Here is a 15384-nt window from a genome sequence, read left to right as displayed (position 1 = left end):
GGAGCGATGAAAAGCACCTTTCTTCTTTGCTGTGAGGTTATCCTGCTGGGAATCACAGCATGTAATTCTACATAAGGGGAAAATGTTTTTAAAACTCAAAAAACCCTGTCTCAACAAGGTAATTCAAAGGTGTTGGGTAGAAAATTCTGAATTCACTTGGATGAATTTCTTCTCCTTTCCAGTCACATTTTGTAGAAGCAGGGCAAGAAGAAGTTTTCTTTGTGGCATAAGAATATAATGGAATCTTTATAATTGTGAAGTTTGAAAACTGGAGTAAAATTTGGTGCAGATAAACATTAGTGTTTTACTGCCAGCTCTTTTTTGAAACTGGCATAAAATAGGCGGTATTACAAAACAAAGTGAGTTTGGTAAGTAGTAACTCTAAAAAGAAAATTGTTGGTGTCTTCAAATGCCTTAAAATATAAGCACATAATGATTCAATCTATAAAAGATTGACTATATTTGCAATTAAATAACACCACACATTGTTTACTGTGGGGTCAGGAAATCACCTAGTGTGTTTTCATAAAATTAAAATGCAGCAGAAAAAAAAATTGTTTAGATGTTTTATCTGTTAGGAGGTTTTCAGCATGATTTCTGACCCTTGCATGCATCAGCTCCCATCTCATCATTCATTGCTCATGCCAGATAGCAAATGAGACAATTTTACATGATTATTTCATTTTTCTAGGACTTAGTATTATGTCAGCTAACCAGCTGTTACTATCTATTTCAATATTTATTAGTAAACCTCATTTTCTCTGCAGTGAAGCCATAGCTTTCAGCTGAAGTAGTTTTTGGCAGAAACATTCTCAGCAAAAAATACCTTCTCCATATTCAAAACCAGTTGTTGATTATTCTCTTGTAAGTGGAAGTTCTTGCAGATGAAAATAAATCAAATATGCTAAAATGCTGATGTTAAGAGCCATGACACAATACTTAGAATTCCTGTATTTTGCCAGTGCATACTTATAATTCAGTAGAAAGCTTTTACCCGTTTTTTGGAGTTTTTTATTGTTGTTTTTTGTCCAAAGTTTCCTTCATAAATTTCCAACAATAGCGGTTGAATGAGTACTTCTCTGTAGAGCATCTGGTTCATCTGCTACCACTTTGTCTGTTAAAAGACAGTCCATGAAAGGTTTGTCCCAGTCAGTATTTCCACATCTGGCAAACAAGAGTGAATATTTTGACACAGTTTTTTTATTACTTTGAACAATACTAAAGCATAAACATTTCAGCCATTTGCAGCATCCAGCCATGCCTCATGAAATGGATGCAGAGCAGAGCCACACTCCCCCTTGTGTTATGCAGCTGCAAAAATAGATGTAGCAGACTACTGTTACAAGAAATTTAATTCCTGGTGCTCTAATGACTGGGCCACTTTGTTACTTCAGCAACATGACTTTGCATGAGTAACTGTTCTTGGCCATCTCAGGAACCTTACCAGCCTCATCATATGTTTTCTTTCATGTTCCAAGTGCACCTCTAAAGCTTTTTATCAGGTATTGATCTAAATATGAAGGGCTGAAAGTGCCCTGACTCAAGTATTGCAAGCTATATGTTAACTGAATCTTTCACAGCTCAGTAATGCTTATCCACACTTGCAAATTACTCTCCATAGACACAACGTCCTGAGCACAGTATTTCTGATGTAGTTTAAAACACTGGATTTAGTGCTTATTTAATGTTTTCTCTTCCTTTAATCCAAACAGCTGCTACTTTTTCCATACTTAATGTTTATCCCTAATACAAAGCAATAGTTCAAATAGTTCAGATTGCAGAACTGAAATACAAGTCATATTCTCACAGACAGTATTCAGGAAAAGCAAAAAAAAAAGAGAGCAAAGAGCTGGAAATCAGGGAGTCCCACAGAGAAGAGGGTCAGAACTGCAAGGAAGGGTGATGCTGTCAGTACTTGAAATGAAGCTTTCAGACAGCAGTAGAAGAGACCAGATGCTCATAGGACCCCTCTGAGAAACTTGAGGAACCTGCTGCTGCCAGGTACAAGGCAAGGGGACCACTGGGGCCTGGGGACACTGGCAGCTTGTAGCAAGTGTGGTCAGCAGCCCTCAGTGCAGCATGCCTGGAGCCCTTGCTGCAGCTGCCCTTGCTTGGAGAGGGTGATCCTCCCACCCTTCAGCTGGTGCTAGGAGGAGGCTTACTGGGTCAGAGGGAACACCTAGGGTCCACCCATGACCTTCCATGCAAGACCTGTGCTGCTAAGCAGAGGAATTTTGGAACTCAGCAACCTGTGCAGCTTGAAGACAGATAGAACCTTCTCAGACCCTACAGCTTCAAGAGCCTTGGGCCCCACAATGCAGACCTGGGCAGTCTGTCACTAGGAGAACCACAGGTGGAATGCCAGTGGAAGGCAATAGCTGGAAACTAACTGGTGGCTTCCAGGACTGCCTGTAAGGCTCCTACTTGTAGTGCAGTTTTAATGGTGTAGCAGAGCTCCAGTTTTAAGGCAATCTCATAGATATTGCAATAGAATCTTCTGTACACATTCCAAAATTAAATATAATCCTTGGCAGCAGTGATACCATACCAAAAATACATTTTCTCTCTGAAAAAGTACCTTCAGGCAGAAGAACAGAAGTTAGACCCAGTATTCTCAGATGCTTGATGAAGTACTAAATTGTTATGAAATCAGGTCCAAATAGTGACCAGATATATAAAACCCAAATAACAAGGGGCCCAAGACTCCAGGGTCATCAGGGCCATAACCTGTTAATAGTGAGAATCAGTTTTCTGTAAGAGGAAGTAAAACATAGTGTTAGTGGTATGTCAGATCCACATATACAAGGACAAAAAGACAAAACAATTTGTGTTACCACATTGTTTTTGTGATTTTCAAGAAAACTGGATGTAAAGCCAAATTTAGCTCTCCTGTGAAATTCTGTGCCTGTTTAATTTTTTACATCAGCATTGTGCACCTCTTCAGAGTGCTTTCAGCATACTCCTAATTTTAACCTAACTCACTGACCTAGTTATCTCTCTCTGCCTATCAAAACTAGTAAACTTGCAACTGAAGTCCTCTCTTTGTGACAGAAGCCACTCACTGCATTATCTGATTTCATTGCAAGACTGGGATGCATAGGGTCCAGCTGAGATGAAGTTAATTTTCCTTACAGCAGCCTTCACAGTGCTGTGCTTTGCTCTGGTAGCTACAGAGGCGTTGATAACACACCAGTGTTTGGCTTCTGCTGTACAGCACTGGCACAGCACCAGCACTGTCTTCCCAACATTCTGCTCCCTCATCAGTAGGCTGGGGGTGAGCAAGATTTTGGAATGGAACATAAATAGGCCAGCTGACCCAAGCAGACCAAAGGGCGGTCTGTTTCATACCATATCATGTCAGCTCAGATAGAAAAGATAAGAAGAGGAGGATGAAGGCGGGGCATTTGTTTTTTACAGCATTTGCACTCCAGAGCAACCACCACCTGTGCGGATGCCCTGCTTCCTGGAAGTGACTGGACATCAATTGCTGATAAGAACTAGAAAATAAAATTATTTATTTTCTCTTTGCTTGTATGTGTGTAAACTTTCTCTTTTGCTTTAGTAAACTGCCTTATTTAAACATGCAAGTTATTTTCCACCTTATTTTCTCTCCTGTGCAGCGAGGGAAGGGGGAGTGATGGAGCAGTTTGGTGAGCACTTGGCATGAAGGCAAGGTTAACACACCACATGGCGTTATTCACAAAAACATTTCTTTGTTGTAAAGAACCCAGTCTTGCAAGGAAATCACTTAGAACAGACCCATGGGCACTGAGATGCACAGAGGCAGGAACACAAATAAGACTTTACTAATGCATATTGATTGAGTACTGAGGTCTACAAAAACTGTAGATTAATAAATAGTGTTATGGAGAATTTCCTAAAACTTAAATAAGTCAATTTCACACAGCTTTAAAGAGCATTAGTTTATTATCTATTCTCCATGTGTTACCTCAGAAACAGTCTTCTTATATACAAAAATTTGGAATGTTGAATAAATGCTGATCAATAGAAACATTACATAGCTGTTGACAAGGGAATATTTCTAAACAAAACCGAAATAATAATGAATGTTTGATTCTGTGTGTTGCTTATTGCTATGTCTGTGTCCATAGAATGCTTTCAAGTATTTACACTATTTTCTTAATTCATTCAAAAAAGAAACTAAAAAAATATTTACATAATAAATACGTGAGAGACTTCATCTTTTCATTACATCAGTTGAACTGATTCTTTAATGAACTATTAAGAATATAAAGAATTAACACAGTTTGCATCAATTCACTGCCATGCTGAGTAACTCAGGTTGCTGATGGATTTTATTCTATTCAAAATGTAGTTTACAATGCATTCAAACTGAAAAGTGCTGATATTGTCTCTGCTCCTTTTGAATCCTGGCTGGACTAGTTCAGGAGTCATCTCTCTCCCACTCCCCACAAAATCATTTAGTCTGACATGTTTACTTTCACACACTGACACTGACAAAACAAACACATTTCAATTCACTGAAAACTCAAACATTTAGTGAGTAAAATCAGCATAATCCATGTTTTATTAGACGATTAATCTGCTAACTGACGGAAGACAAGCTTTGGCCAAGTATTTCCACAAGAAGTACTATACTTCTTGCTATAAATCTCTACTTATATAGTTCTACCAGCTGAACAGTTTTTGGTAGAATTTTTCTGTGATACATAAATCTGAAAATTAAGTGACACAACAACATTTAAAACTTCTGTTACCATTAAAGCAAAATACAATACAGTATAATTTTTCAGTGATATATTTAAATGTACTGCAAAATGTATACAAAGTCAGTCCAAGATCAGTAAAGAATCAGTTCTGCTTTTTGGACTTTTCCCTTCTCAAAGATACAGGTTTTATAGAAGACCAAGGTAATTTAGGACTTGTCTGTATGTATCCCCATTAAAAGGCAGTGTGTGATAAAAATAACATGATTAAAAGTAATGAACACGTGATGTGAACATTTTGCATTTTCAATAAAAAAATAGAAACTAAATAACAACAACTAAACACTGAAGCCTGCCATTATATAGCTAAGTTTCTCATTCTTTAAGATTAACAGCACACAGAAAATAAGTGAATTTTATCAAAATACAGCACAATTCTGCTAATATATCAAAAAAAATCATTTTCTATGCAAATATTACTGAAAATCAACTAAAAAGAATTAAAATATACAAAGAGTTGTTAAAGGGTTTCAATTAAAATTATTAGAACTATACACAGTACAATAAGCAATAGTTAACATCTTTGAAAGAAGTGCAATAATATTGGAGTTCACTTATTAAAAAAGTACTGCCTGTTTATTACTGCTAGCTATGTATAATTCCTTTCCAGCTCATTGTTCCAAAACTAAACGAAGCTGGTGTTTTTGCTAGCTTTATTAAAAGCATTTACTTTTTGGGTTGAAAAAAGCGCTTATACCTTCCCAACTTGTACATAATTAAAAATGAACTGCAATAATTGAATATTGCTCCAATGACAGGCTAATTATTAGCCCTGATTAAAAACAGTTATCGGTCTTCTATGGCACTTTTCCCTGGTCCATAACAACCGTGTATGAATTATCACTGCAGACTATGCAGTCTCTATTCAATTACAAAGGAGAAAGATAATGTTTCTGGTAAACAAAATTAATAGAAGCACAATTGAACCTTTTATACAGTAATAAGGAACAAAGGCAGCCTGTGGTAAATCACTATTACATTAATGCAATTAGAAACCCTTTAATGACTCTGAAGTGTCTAGTTCACATTTAATGTTACCTGTAGGAACAGCCCTTTAAGAAACCTCATTACGAACTGGTGGGTCTTAAGTACACCCTCCCTTTGCTCTCCATCTCACCACAGCAATTCTCCATCACTGCTCAAAGTTTCACAAACTTGCTTTGGTTACCTAGCTCCATGCGTATGGTTTCCTTTTTGATTAACAAGGCAATGCAGAGGCCAAACAAAATGGAGATGTCTTTCATGACCTTTCCTGCATCATTTGTGTATGTTTAAATTTATATTACAGGCAACAATCTTAAAAACTGGCCATTTCAGTTTCATTTTTAAAATCTGTCAGCTTAAAATGGAGTCTTTTTTATAAAGATAAAATTATCACCATTTCCACAAAATTGGGGATTTCCATAGCAGAGAAAAATCTCTGGGCACAATTCTACAGTACAGTTGAAAAAATTATGTATGCAAGAAAACAACTAAACATGAATCACATGTGGCAAATGAATATTCAGTGACTACATTAAGAACAATTCCTGTATAATATCACAAATTTGTTGTTACAGTCTTCCTAAAAAAAACACCATAAGCTTTTATTGCATTTTCTATTGGTAGACGTACACTCCAGAATTAAACACTTTCTTCTCTCCTGATTCTAGATTTAGATAGCAGATAATTGTTTCACCTGACCTTTATTCTGTCCAACCAGCACCACCTTCCATCTACCCATTCATCTATACAATGTGCACATAGCAAAGCCAACACTTCATATCCCCGTTCGTATCTACAGAAGTGGTTCAGCGTAACACATTAATATCTGGTGAATAAAAATAAAGGCAATAAACAGCTACAGGACAGACAGCCCTGCCATCTGTCCATTGGCTACAACTGAGGCTTTGCAAAGCCTTGCACAAAGTTTAGTAATGTGTATGAATTATCCAAAAATAAACCTACCATCTGTACAAAAAAACAACACAGGTTTGTTCTTGGAGGAGTGATCCTTAAATTGCTATAATGCTTAAAAACAAGTTTATTCACCATACGCATTTCCAAAATTATTTCCTGTATGTTCTCTACAGTGGTTTTTCCCCCTTTAACCACAAGTTCAGTATTTCCTGTACAAATTTTGATCATAATTCTTTTTGAGTTCTTTTAATGTATAAAAATATGCAAAATATTCAGTTTCCCCATAGACCTTCAATGAATTCTGTTGGTTTATCCCCACAATCCATGGTACTTATGAAGAAACTTCTCGCACAATGATGAGTTCCACTGCATTCTGAAAAGTCTTTAGCAACGACACTGCTTGTCCATGATCAATATTGATGAAGCTGTATCCATTAGCCTAAAAAGAAATATTTAAAATTGAAAATGACAGTCTTTATTCCATGTTAGTAAATGATATTTCATTATTTAATGTATGTTCATTTAAGCCATAAGGTTTCTAAATGAATGCAGAGAATAAAACACCACAGATTACTTGAATTTGTACCCACATGCTACAAAAAACTAAATTACCATATCAGCCTTGGAAGAATATTGCAAATAACCAAAAGAAAACTGAACTTTAGGCTATTAACATCAGACATCTAATTCATCAGCTGTAATAGAGCCACACCAAAAAATCCCAAATGTGCTACAAATGACACATCCTATTTTAGGTATTAGAATATTAGAAATTGCATCTGTGATAAATTAAAACTATTGAGTCCTGTGACAAAAACATTAATGGCACTGGGAGCCAATTTTTTGTGTTAAATAATGTGAGATAATCCCCAACTTCTATTTGCATGTGACTCTAAACAATATTGTTACTCTTGCACAAGTTTGTCTTGGCTAACACAGACAGGCCCAAGTGGCCCACAAAAGACAAGAAAAACATGGCTATGGCTCAACTTCCCAGAATGTACCAGTGCAAGATCATGCTCAACCTAGTCAGCAAAATGTTGCAAAGGGACAAATTTGTCCATTTAAACTGTTACAGCTTCCAGCTGTGCATCCCATCTTTTTCCCTGAGCTGCTTATGTGGTGACAGAGAACTAGATGTACTCTCTGTGCCTTAGCAGTGACATTTTGAAAGTTACAGTTCTTATCCCATCACTGAACACTCGCTGTAATTACCAGCTGAATCATTTGTTAGAAAACCAGGGGTTTTCAAATCTTTCTAGAGTTGCAGAGGACGATTTATGTAGATTGTTCAGAGAGCAAAGGTGGCAACAGCCCTTCCAAATCATAATTTGTACAGAATGTCCTAGCCTAGTCTTAAGTCTTACTTTCATTTATCTAGTCATTAGTCATGTAATATATTTTTTTCTTAGAAATATGTATTAGACATACATTGTAATATGCATGCCTATTGAATGTTTTACAGAGAACATTGCAAAATCAAGCATAGCAAAGGCATTTTGGAAGAGATGATATTCATTAAAAAAATCCACAGAAGTCTGAGTGGCCCAACACAGAGTGCGACTGTCATTACGTCATCACTGGGACTATCACAGCTAAAAAGAATGTGCTGCTACATAAAAAAAATACTCTTTGTTATGAGAAATAAAGTGGCTTCTGGAGCTGCAACTTCTGGAAATGCAACTTGTTCTTGAGCTCTTTTTCAAATTGATTTCCTTATTAAACAATAACCAAAACCCAAGCAATGCCAACATAAAAAAAAAACTTCATTATGTAGTTTGATTTGTCTGCATGGCATTTATAAAGACAGGAATAAACCACTAAAACAGAAATTACCTTTCAGGTATGTTCCACTTTACAAATATGTAACAAATGTGCTAGCAGTTTTTTCAAAGGTTTAATATGTTTCCTGTTCCTGTATGTGTTGGTAACCTTGGGTGTTAGCTTATCACCATGCCTGTATCAGTAAGAGAACTAGGATCTCTCTCACCCCAGTGAGGAGTACTGTGCTCAAGAACAACCCATCTTTTAGCTGGAACAACTTAGTCTCAGTTCAGTTTTCTTGTGTGCCTTTTGGCTTTATATTTCCTTTGAGGAATTAGGCTCAGTTTTCAATTAGGCTTTTTTAGAATATGGTTGACAGGATGCTGTGGTTTAATCGAGATACTAGTGGGGGTTGGGATGTTTGGTTTTGGGCTTTTTGTTTCTTCTGTTTTTAGAAAACTGAAACGCAGCAGAGTTGACTCCATCAACATTTTCGTGATACGATGAATAATTATTTTTAACAAGCTCTGGAATTTAAGGGTAGCTAGAACAATTTTCAAACGTCCCACTAGCCCATTTTGGTTAAGAAAGTAAGGCACTATGAACATGCTGTTCATTTTCCTGATCCCTCCCCCAGTAGCTTACAAGTTCCTTTATACAAGACAACTTCAAACAAATCTGATACAGAAAAGGTCTGATAGGTACAGACTTCCTAGAGAAAGGAACAACACAGCTTACAGTCCAGAAGCCATGGCTCCTGAAATGCTTGACTTGGCTGGTCAGCAGCAGATGGGCAGCCAGGAGGTGCATGCTGTGACCAGCCAGACACCAGGCAGCAAAGGGGCAGCTCTGGCCAGGGCTGGTGCATGTCTGGCCTGCCAGTGGGGGAGAGGCAGCAAAGGCTGGCAGGAGCTGCAGCACAGAGAGGGATGTAACAGGAGAGTGCAACTGCGGAGAGCGGCTGTCAGGGGCAGCTGCTGGTGTTCAGAAAGCCCATTGTTCACAACACTGCATGTGAATGACCACAAATGCAGCAACTGAATGATAGTACAGCCTAATGAAATGTTCATGCTCTGTCTCAAATGACATCTTTTGTCACTCTTTTTGCCTTCAGACGTGTGAAAAATGTTCAGAATTTGAAAAAATGATCCATCGTGCTTTAGTCTGAGCCACTTATTGGCGTGTTAGGTGGCAGAAAATGAAAAGTTTCATCCCAGAAAAGATACCAAAGAAAAATTCAGGAAAACACAGGTAATCTATCTAAAAAGTAAACATTCTGCTCTTAGGTGCAAACTGAAACCAAACCAGTATATTACATAGGCTAGTTAATTGAGTCATTACTGTAATTAATTACATTAAGTACATTACCTGAATTATTTTATCCCCTGGCTGTAACAGCTTAGATGCTGGTCCGTCTGGCTGCACTCTGGTTACAAATATGCCCTTGAAAAACAGATGTGGAAATATTTTTGACAACTTATTTATTAATAACAAGATAGCATCAAACAGATATAATTCAAAATATTTTTTCAAATTTCCATCCTAAGTAGAAAAGAACGCAGTACTATTCTACAGGTCTCTGGCTTTTAAAACTGCCTCCTTTTTTTCATGTTAAAAATCCAGAATTATCTTTAAAGATAATTGTGATCTACCTTGATTTAATTTGGCAGATGTATATATCAACATGAATTATCTACTACCAAAAATAGAGCTGTAGGCTAAATCACCATCTCTTTTATAAGAGGATTCCTAATTGTACACGCCACAATTCACTATCTCAAATCTGCTAACTGATAACTAGAACTGCTAACCACTGCAAAAACTACTCATCTGGAATAATCATCTATACTGTCATTCAACTGTGACCACCTACAACCTTGATTTTCCACATAATTTTCCAATTTTCTCCATTCCAGTCCTGGAGTGTAGTGGTTTGGGAAATATATATACTTTCTTTTTTCCCATTGCTGAACATGAGAAACATTATAGATCAGAAGGCTTTCAAGAAGCATTAGTACAGAATACTTACATCATCTTCTGGTCTGAATGGATTTCCTCTCCCTCCAACTCCTCCTGATATACTGAATCCAAGTTCTGGATCCTTGTCAACTCTCACTCGTATCTAAGTAATTACAACCAAAGTTAGATGAATTGGCTGAAAATCTACATTCAAAGCTACTGTAATGAAATAGTTAGGAATTCAGGTGAATAAAAGCTTTGAAATAAAAAGAAAAATAAAAATCAGATCAGAGAGTATTATATCTCATAATATTAATGCAGAACAAGATTGCAATATAACATCATGTATCATTGTACCTAAATTTTACTCCAGTATCACTATTGTTATAATAATAATTCACACGGGCTTTAAATTCAGCCATATTTCGATATTATGTAGGTTACTTTAATGCCCTCAGCAAATAATACATGCTTATGTGAAAGAATCTGTTCCTCCTATTTCTTTGCTACCTCTAGGTAAATTTTAAAAATCAAACCTCATTCCTACTGTGTCTGCAGGTTGTACATAGCCAAGACTGTCCTCTTTCTCTTACTAGAAGAGTTGAATAAAAAACTTTATTTTACACAGGAAGTGGACCTTCTTATTCTAGCACAGAATGAAAATGAAGTTATCAGGAATTTCTCAAAAAAACTCAAGCAATATAGAAAGAAGGCTGTCACAATGAGAGAGTCATTAAATGGTATAAGAATTTATTATATACACATCTGTCTATCATAAATCATAATTATCAGGTATGCATCAGATTGATCCAACATTTTTATGGATTTTTGCTCAGGGATACACATTTCTGTACTTGCAGGTTTTTTAACCATTCCAGATGTGAAGTACTCTAAGTTGTACTGTGACTTTGTGTTTTCTTCAGTTACTAGCTAAATAATGAAGTTGCAATAAATAAATTCAGTTGAGAAATTAATTTTTAGCTCAGTAAAAAGATGCAAGTTAAAGTTTCTGGTGCATTCAGTTAAAATGCTACCATATTTCTCTCAAATCTGGAAGGAATGTTTGTGATCTGAGGGATAGAATCTGAGGGATAGAGATCTTTTGCTGGAGATAAATCCCTCTATTCCTTCTGTCACCCTCCACAGAAAAATGATAATAAATTAAAAGAATGCAACAATGTCTCTTACTGACAGATGTTGTAACTGTCAGATAGATTTTACTCTTACCTCTTGCTTTGCCATCTCATGGCTTTGTCTGGGAGAGCATTGGGACTGGGTATAGGGAGGTTGCTGGGCAACTTTCAACATCAGATAATCAATTAATTGCTCTCTAGATGGATGTCTTGCGACTGATGATTGAGGAGGGAGATGATGGACTTGGCTGTAGTTTGCTGGAAGCCTCTGAGGCTGGCACATTTGTCCATTTGTTAAAGGCATCTGAAAAAAAAAAGATCAGGGTCATACATTTTATAAGCAGCAATCCTCAATTCTTGTTTCATTAATTCAATACTTCTCATAAGTGACTGCTCTTAATTTTCAGCAACGTTATTAAAACTACTCTTCTGGATCATGTACAATTATATCCATTTTGCTTATAGCTATTAGCTCTCATCTTCTGAACAATCTGAAAAACAAAAACTTCATTTGAGTGCTAATTTATTAGCACAAATTATACAGCCTTTGCTTTTAGCACTTGTTTTTTCACTGATTTCCCCCAGATATTATTTTCCAGCAACTGGTGGTATTGACACTTGATTCATGCCATTATAGTCCGCACTTTTCTTGCAAAAAAATCTGAGATTTTGTAACAATTTCCAACAAATCATAACAAACTAAAATTCCCACTCCCCCATCCCAGGCTGGCAGACTACATGCTCACCAAGCATATTATGGTGATCACTTCACAAGAAAATTCCCTGAGCAAGTTCCCATCCAAGCTCAAGATTTTCATATCAAAACTGTAGTATTTCCAATAAATGTTACTCTTTATTTTACTGCATATGTAATTGATTGATAGGTATAATGATGACAAGCAGCAGTGAGGTACACAACTGTCAAGACATACAGTGCACTCCAAACATGTCACCAGAAATGATGCTGGAGCTGGCAATGTCTCCTCAGTGAAGCTGTGTTGAGATGCGCAGCCTTTTTACCCCCTTGCCAATACATCTTGTGCTCTTATCCACCTTAATTAGTCACTGATTCATCTGTATGATTACAAAATTGCTATACACTTGAGTTACAGATTGGCCTGTCACCAGTATCACATTAGTTATGGGATACAAAGATATTAAAATACTCACTCAGTATTACAAGTAACAAGTGTGTAAATTTCAACCTGTAACCATGACATGTGAATGGACACCTATCAGAATCTGCTCTGTTGAGTTTATGTTAGACGGATTCTGAGAAATTATAATGTGTGTATATGATACATTTTCAGATTATTTACAGATCATATGTATTTAATATAAACAATTTTCCATTGCCTTTTCTGAAAACTTGAATTATAACAGGAAAATTTTTTTTGTTGCCAGAGGTAGAGTTTAGGTAAAATGTATCCACAGCTGTGCAAGTTCCCAATACCCATTGTCTGTAGAAATGCAACTGAAATTACTGAAGGTGTAAGAATAAAATCAGCTTCTGCTGATTAATTTACAAAAATCCATTTAGTTTCATGGTAGTAAGATTTGCTTCCAGACATTGTGCTTAGAGATGAATACAGAGTGTTTCCTACTAACTCTTGTTTATCATCACAATTTCATCACAACAGATTTCAGGTTTGTTCTTCAAAAGGTTTAATCAGCTTCATACTACGTTTCTGAAATCATCTGCCATATTCCAATTTTCATTTGCAAGTACTTGTTTGGCTGCAAATTTCTTCTTTCAAATTACCAACTGAAGAAAAATAAGAACCTTCTTCCTTCATAGTCAACCATTTCATTGAGGATGCTGTTTCATTTAATTTATGCCAGTTTTGAAGCCTGTGTATTACATTTTAAAGAAGTCCTAGTTCCAACTGCTATCCCAACATAAGTTTCTACTGCTAATAAAATATACAGACTTATGAATAAAAGCAAATAATGTCCTATCCATGTTGTCATGAAGGTAACTACCTGCACAGCTGGTTTTTTGATGCTGTCTGGAGGAACATCTTTGAGACTAAGTGTGGCAGATGAGTAATTCTGCTGTCCCGAAAGGAATACTTCATCCTGGCATAGGTCTCCTGGAGCAGAAGCCTGGGGATGCTTTAAACAGAATGAAGTGGTAAAGACAAATGTCTTTATATAATTAAAACTAAAAAATTATCAAAAGAAGCTCAGGATAAAACATTTTAAGGGCTTTATAATTCTTTATTTTTTTTATTAACTAGGACATTATTTATGCAGAAAATCTCACTAACCAAGACATACACCAATAAAATACTGATGGACATTTACAAACCTCACAGCTGTAGAGGTGTCTTTTATCAGCAGTAAATTAATTAACAAATCCCAGGGACTAACTATTCAAAGATTCAATGAAGTCTTCTGATGACTTTATCCTGCTCACTAGGGATGCCATACACAGCACTCAGGGTGCTTATTTAAAAGCTCATTTCCTCATATTTTTTGACTATAAATTTTCTTGAATGCCTACAGTATCTTACAGTACAGTTTATATCATCAGAATTTCTTTTGGGGGAGGAAGAATAGTAAGATTTTGTTCAAACCTTATCAGCCTGGGTTAAATTCAGAATGGTAATCTTTTGATCACAGAAGTACAATGAAATCAGACAGTTCTACACATGTTCAACCATCTACAAAGCCAGTTATACTACTTAACTTCATGACATTAAACTGAAAAGCTCTGCAATAAGTTTACAGCATATGAAGTGAAGGTAAAATATTTAATGCCTAAAAAATAATTTCAGCATATAAATTATATTATTTTTAACAAAGCATTGTGCATATGTAAAAGGATAACTGCATCAATTTAAGGACCCCCTTTACAGTTTATTCTTTCCCCCTCTATATATTGCAATAGCCTCCTGTAGGTACTCACTCGAACAATGTACACACCAGAACCTCTTCCGTCTGCAACACTCAAGGCAACACTACCTTGGCTGCCATGCAGATCCCTAGAGCTGCCATAGTGAAAGCTGCTAACTGCAGCGTAATTGGAATTAAAGGACCGAGACAGCATGCTCTGAATAAAGAGGGGACAGATTTAACATGGAGATTAGTGCAGCATGCATAAACCACAAGACATGTTATACATATAATACAAACATATTCCATTGTCATGCAAGATAAAACCATGCAAGAACAGTACCACTGTGATGTATAAACACAACTCAGTGACCCTATTTACCTTTATTTACTGTAAATCAGCATGCTATCAGCAGTTCACATGCAGAATTACATGTAAATAAAGTAACTGAAATATTCATGTGTCTGAAAAAACAACCAAGGTGCTTATCATAATTTTCAGGTTTTCATTATATTTGCAACATAGCAAGTATGTTATAGGAAGATAAGCTGGCAGTCACGTAAAACACCTGTGGAAATCTATCTAATTACCCCTTACTATTTTGTCTCATCCCCCCACACCACTACTAGTAAAGTACAAATAAATATTTACACAGAGATTTGACTGACTGAATTTTCTTGCTATAACCACGCTGATAATATCCAGTGCATTCCAGTAATACTTCACTCAAGAATGTAAACAAGCCCCATTTAAAGGAAGAGGCCTGAACGAAACTGAGACTACCCCTGTGCTACTGTGGGCAATCAAAGAGGCAAAGTGACCTTAAGGACAGGTGTCACAGTGCTTTGGGTTTGAGCTTCATTAGCTTGCAAACCTGACCCCTGCAATATTAGCAAGGATAACAAGATGAAAGCAAGAAATATTACTTGCCACCATGGTCTTTTGTAGCTGTAAGAACAAAACAAAATGAAAAGACAGTGCAAAGGAAGAAATAGAAAATCTTCTATGGGCCACCTGATAAACAAAACACAGCTATCTTGAA

General features: G+C 36.4%; 1 protein-coding gene across 16 annotated transcripts in view; it reads right to left on the bottom strand.

Moving 5' to 3' along the window:
• Nucleotides 1-3908: 3908 nt before the first annotated feature.
• Nucleotides 3909-15384, bottom strand: part of ERBIN (erbb2 interacting protein) — a 118715-nt gene continuing 107239 nt past the window's right edge. For 10 of the 16 annotated variants that reach the window (XM_038123750.1, XM_038123745.1, XM_038123741.1 and 7 more), the window contains 6 exons: nucleotides 14415-14558; nucleotides 13487-13618; nucleotides 11598-11807; nucleotides 10441-10533; nucleotides 9780-9854; nucleotides 6979-7086 (listed from right to left, as the gene is read on the bottom strand). In XM_038123750.1, the coding sequence (XP_037979678.1) occupies nucleotides 6979-7086; nucleotides 9780-9854; nucleotides 10441-10533; nucleotides 11598-11807; nucleotides 13487-13618; nucleotides 14415-14558 (762 nt within the window). Of the gene's footprint in view, nucleotides 7087-9779; nucleotides 9855-10440; nucleotides 10534-11597; nucleotides 11808-13486; nucleotides 13619-14414; nucleotides 14559-15384 lie in introns of all 16 variants that reach the window. The other 6 variants (XM_038123748.1, XM_038123749.1, XM_038123736.1 and 3 more) reach the window with 5 other exon arrangements.

The sequence above is a fragment of the Motacilla alba genome, chromosome Z (assembly GCF_015832195.1).
Source record: "Motacilla alba alba isolate MOTALB_02 chromosome Z, Motacilla_alba_V1.0_pri, whole genome shotgun sequence".
NCBI lineage: Eukaryota > Metazoa > Chordata > Aves > Passeriformes > Motacillidae > Motacilla > Motacilla alba.
The sequence above is the reverse complement of the archived record's forward strand: the minus strand, read 5'-3'. Positions and strand labels throughout refer to the sequence as shown.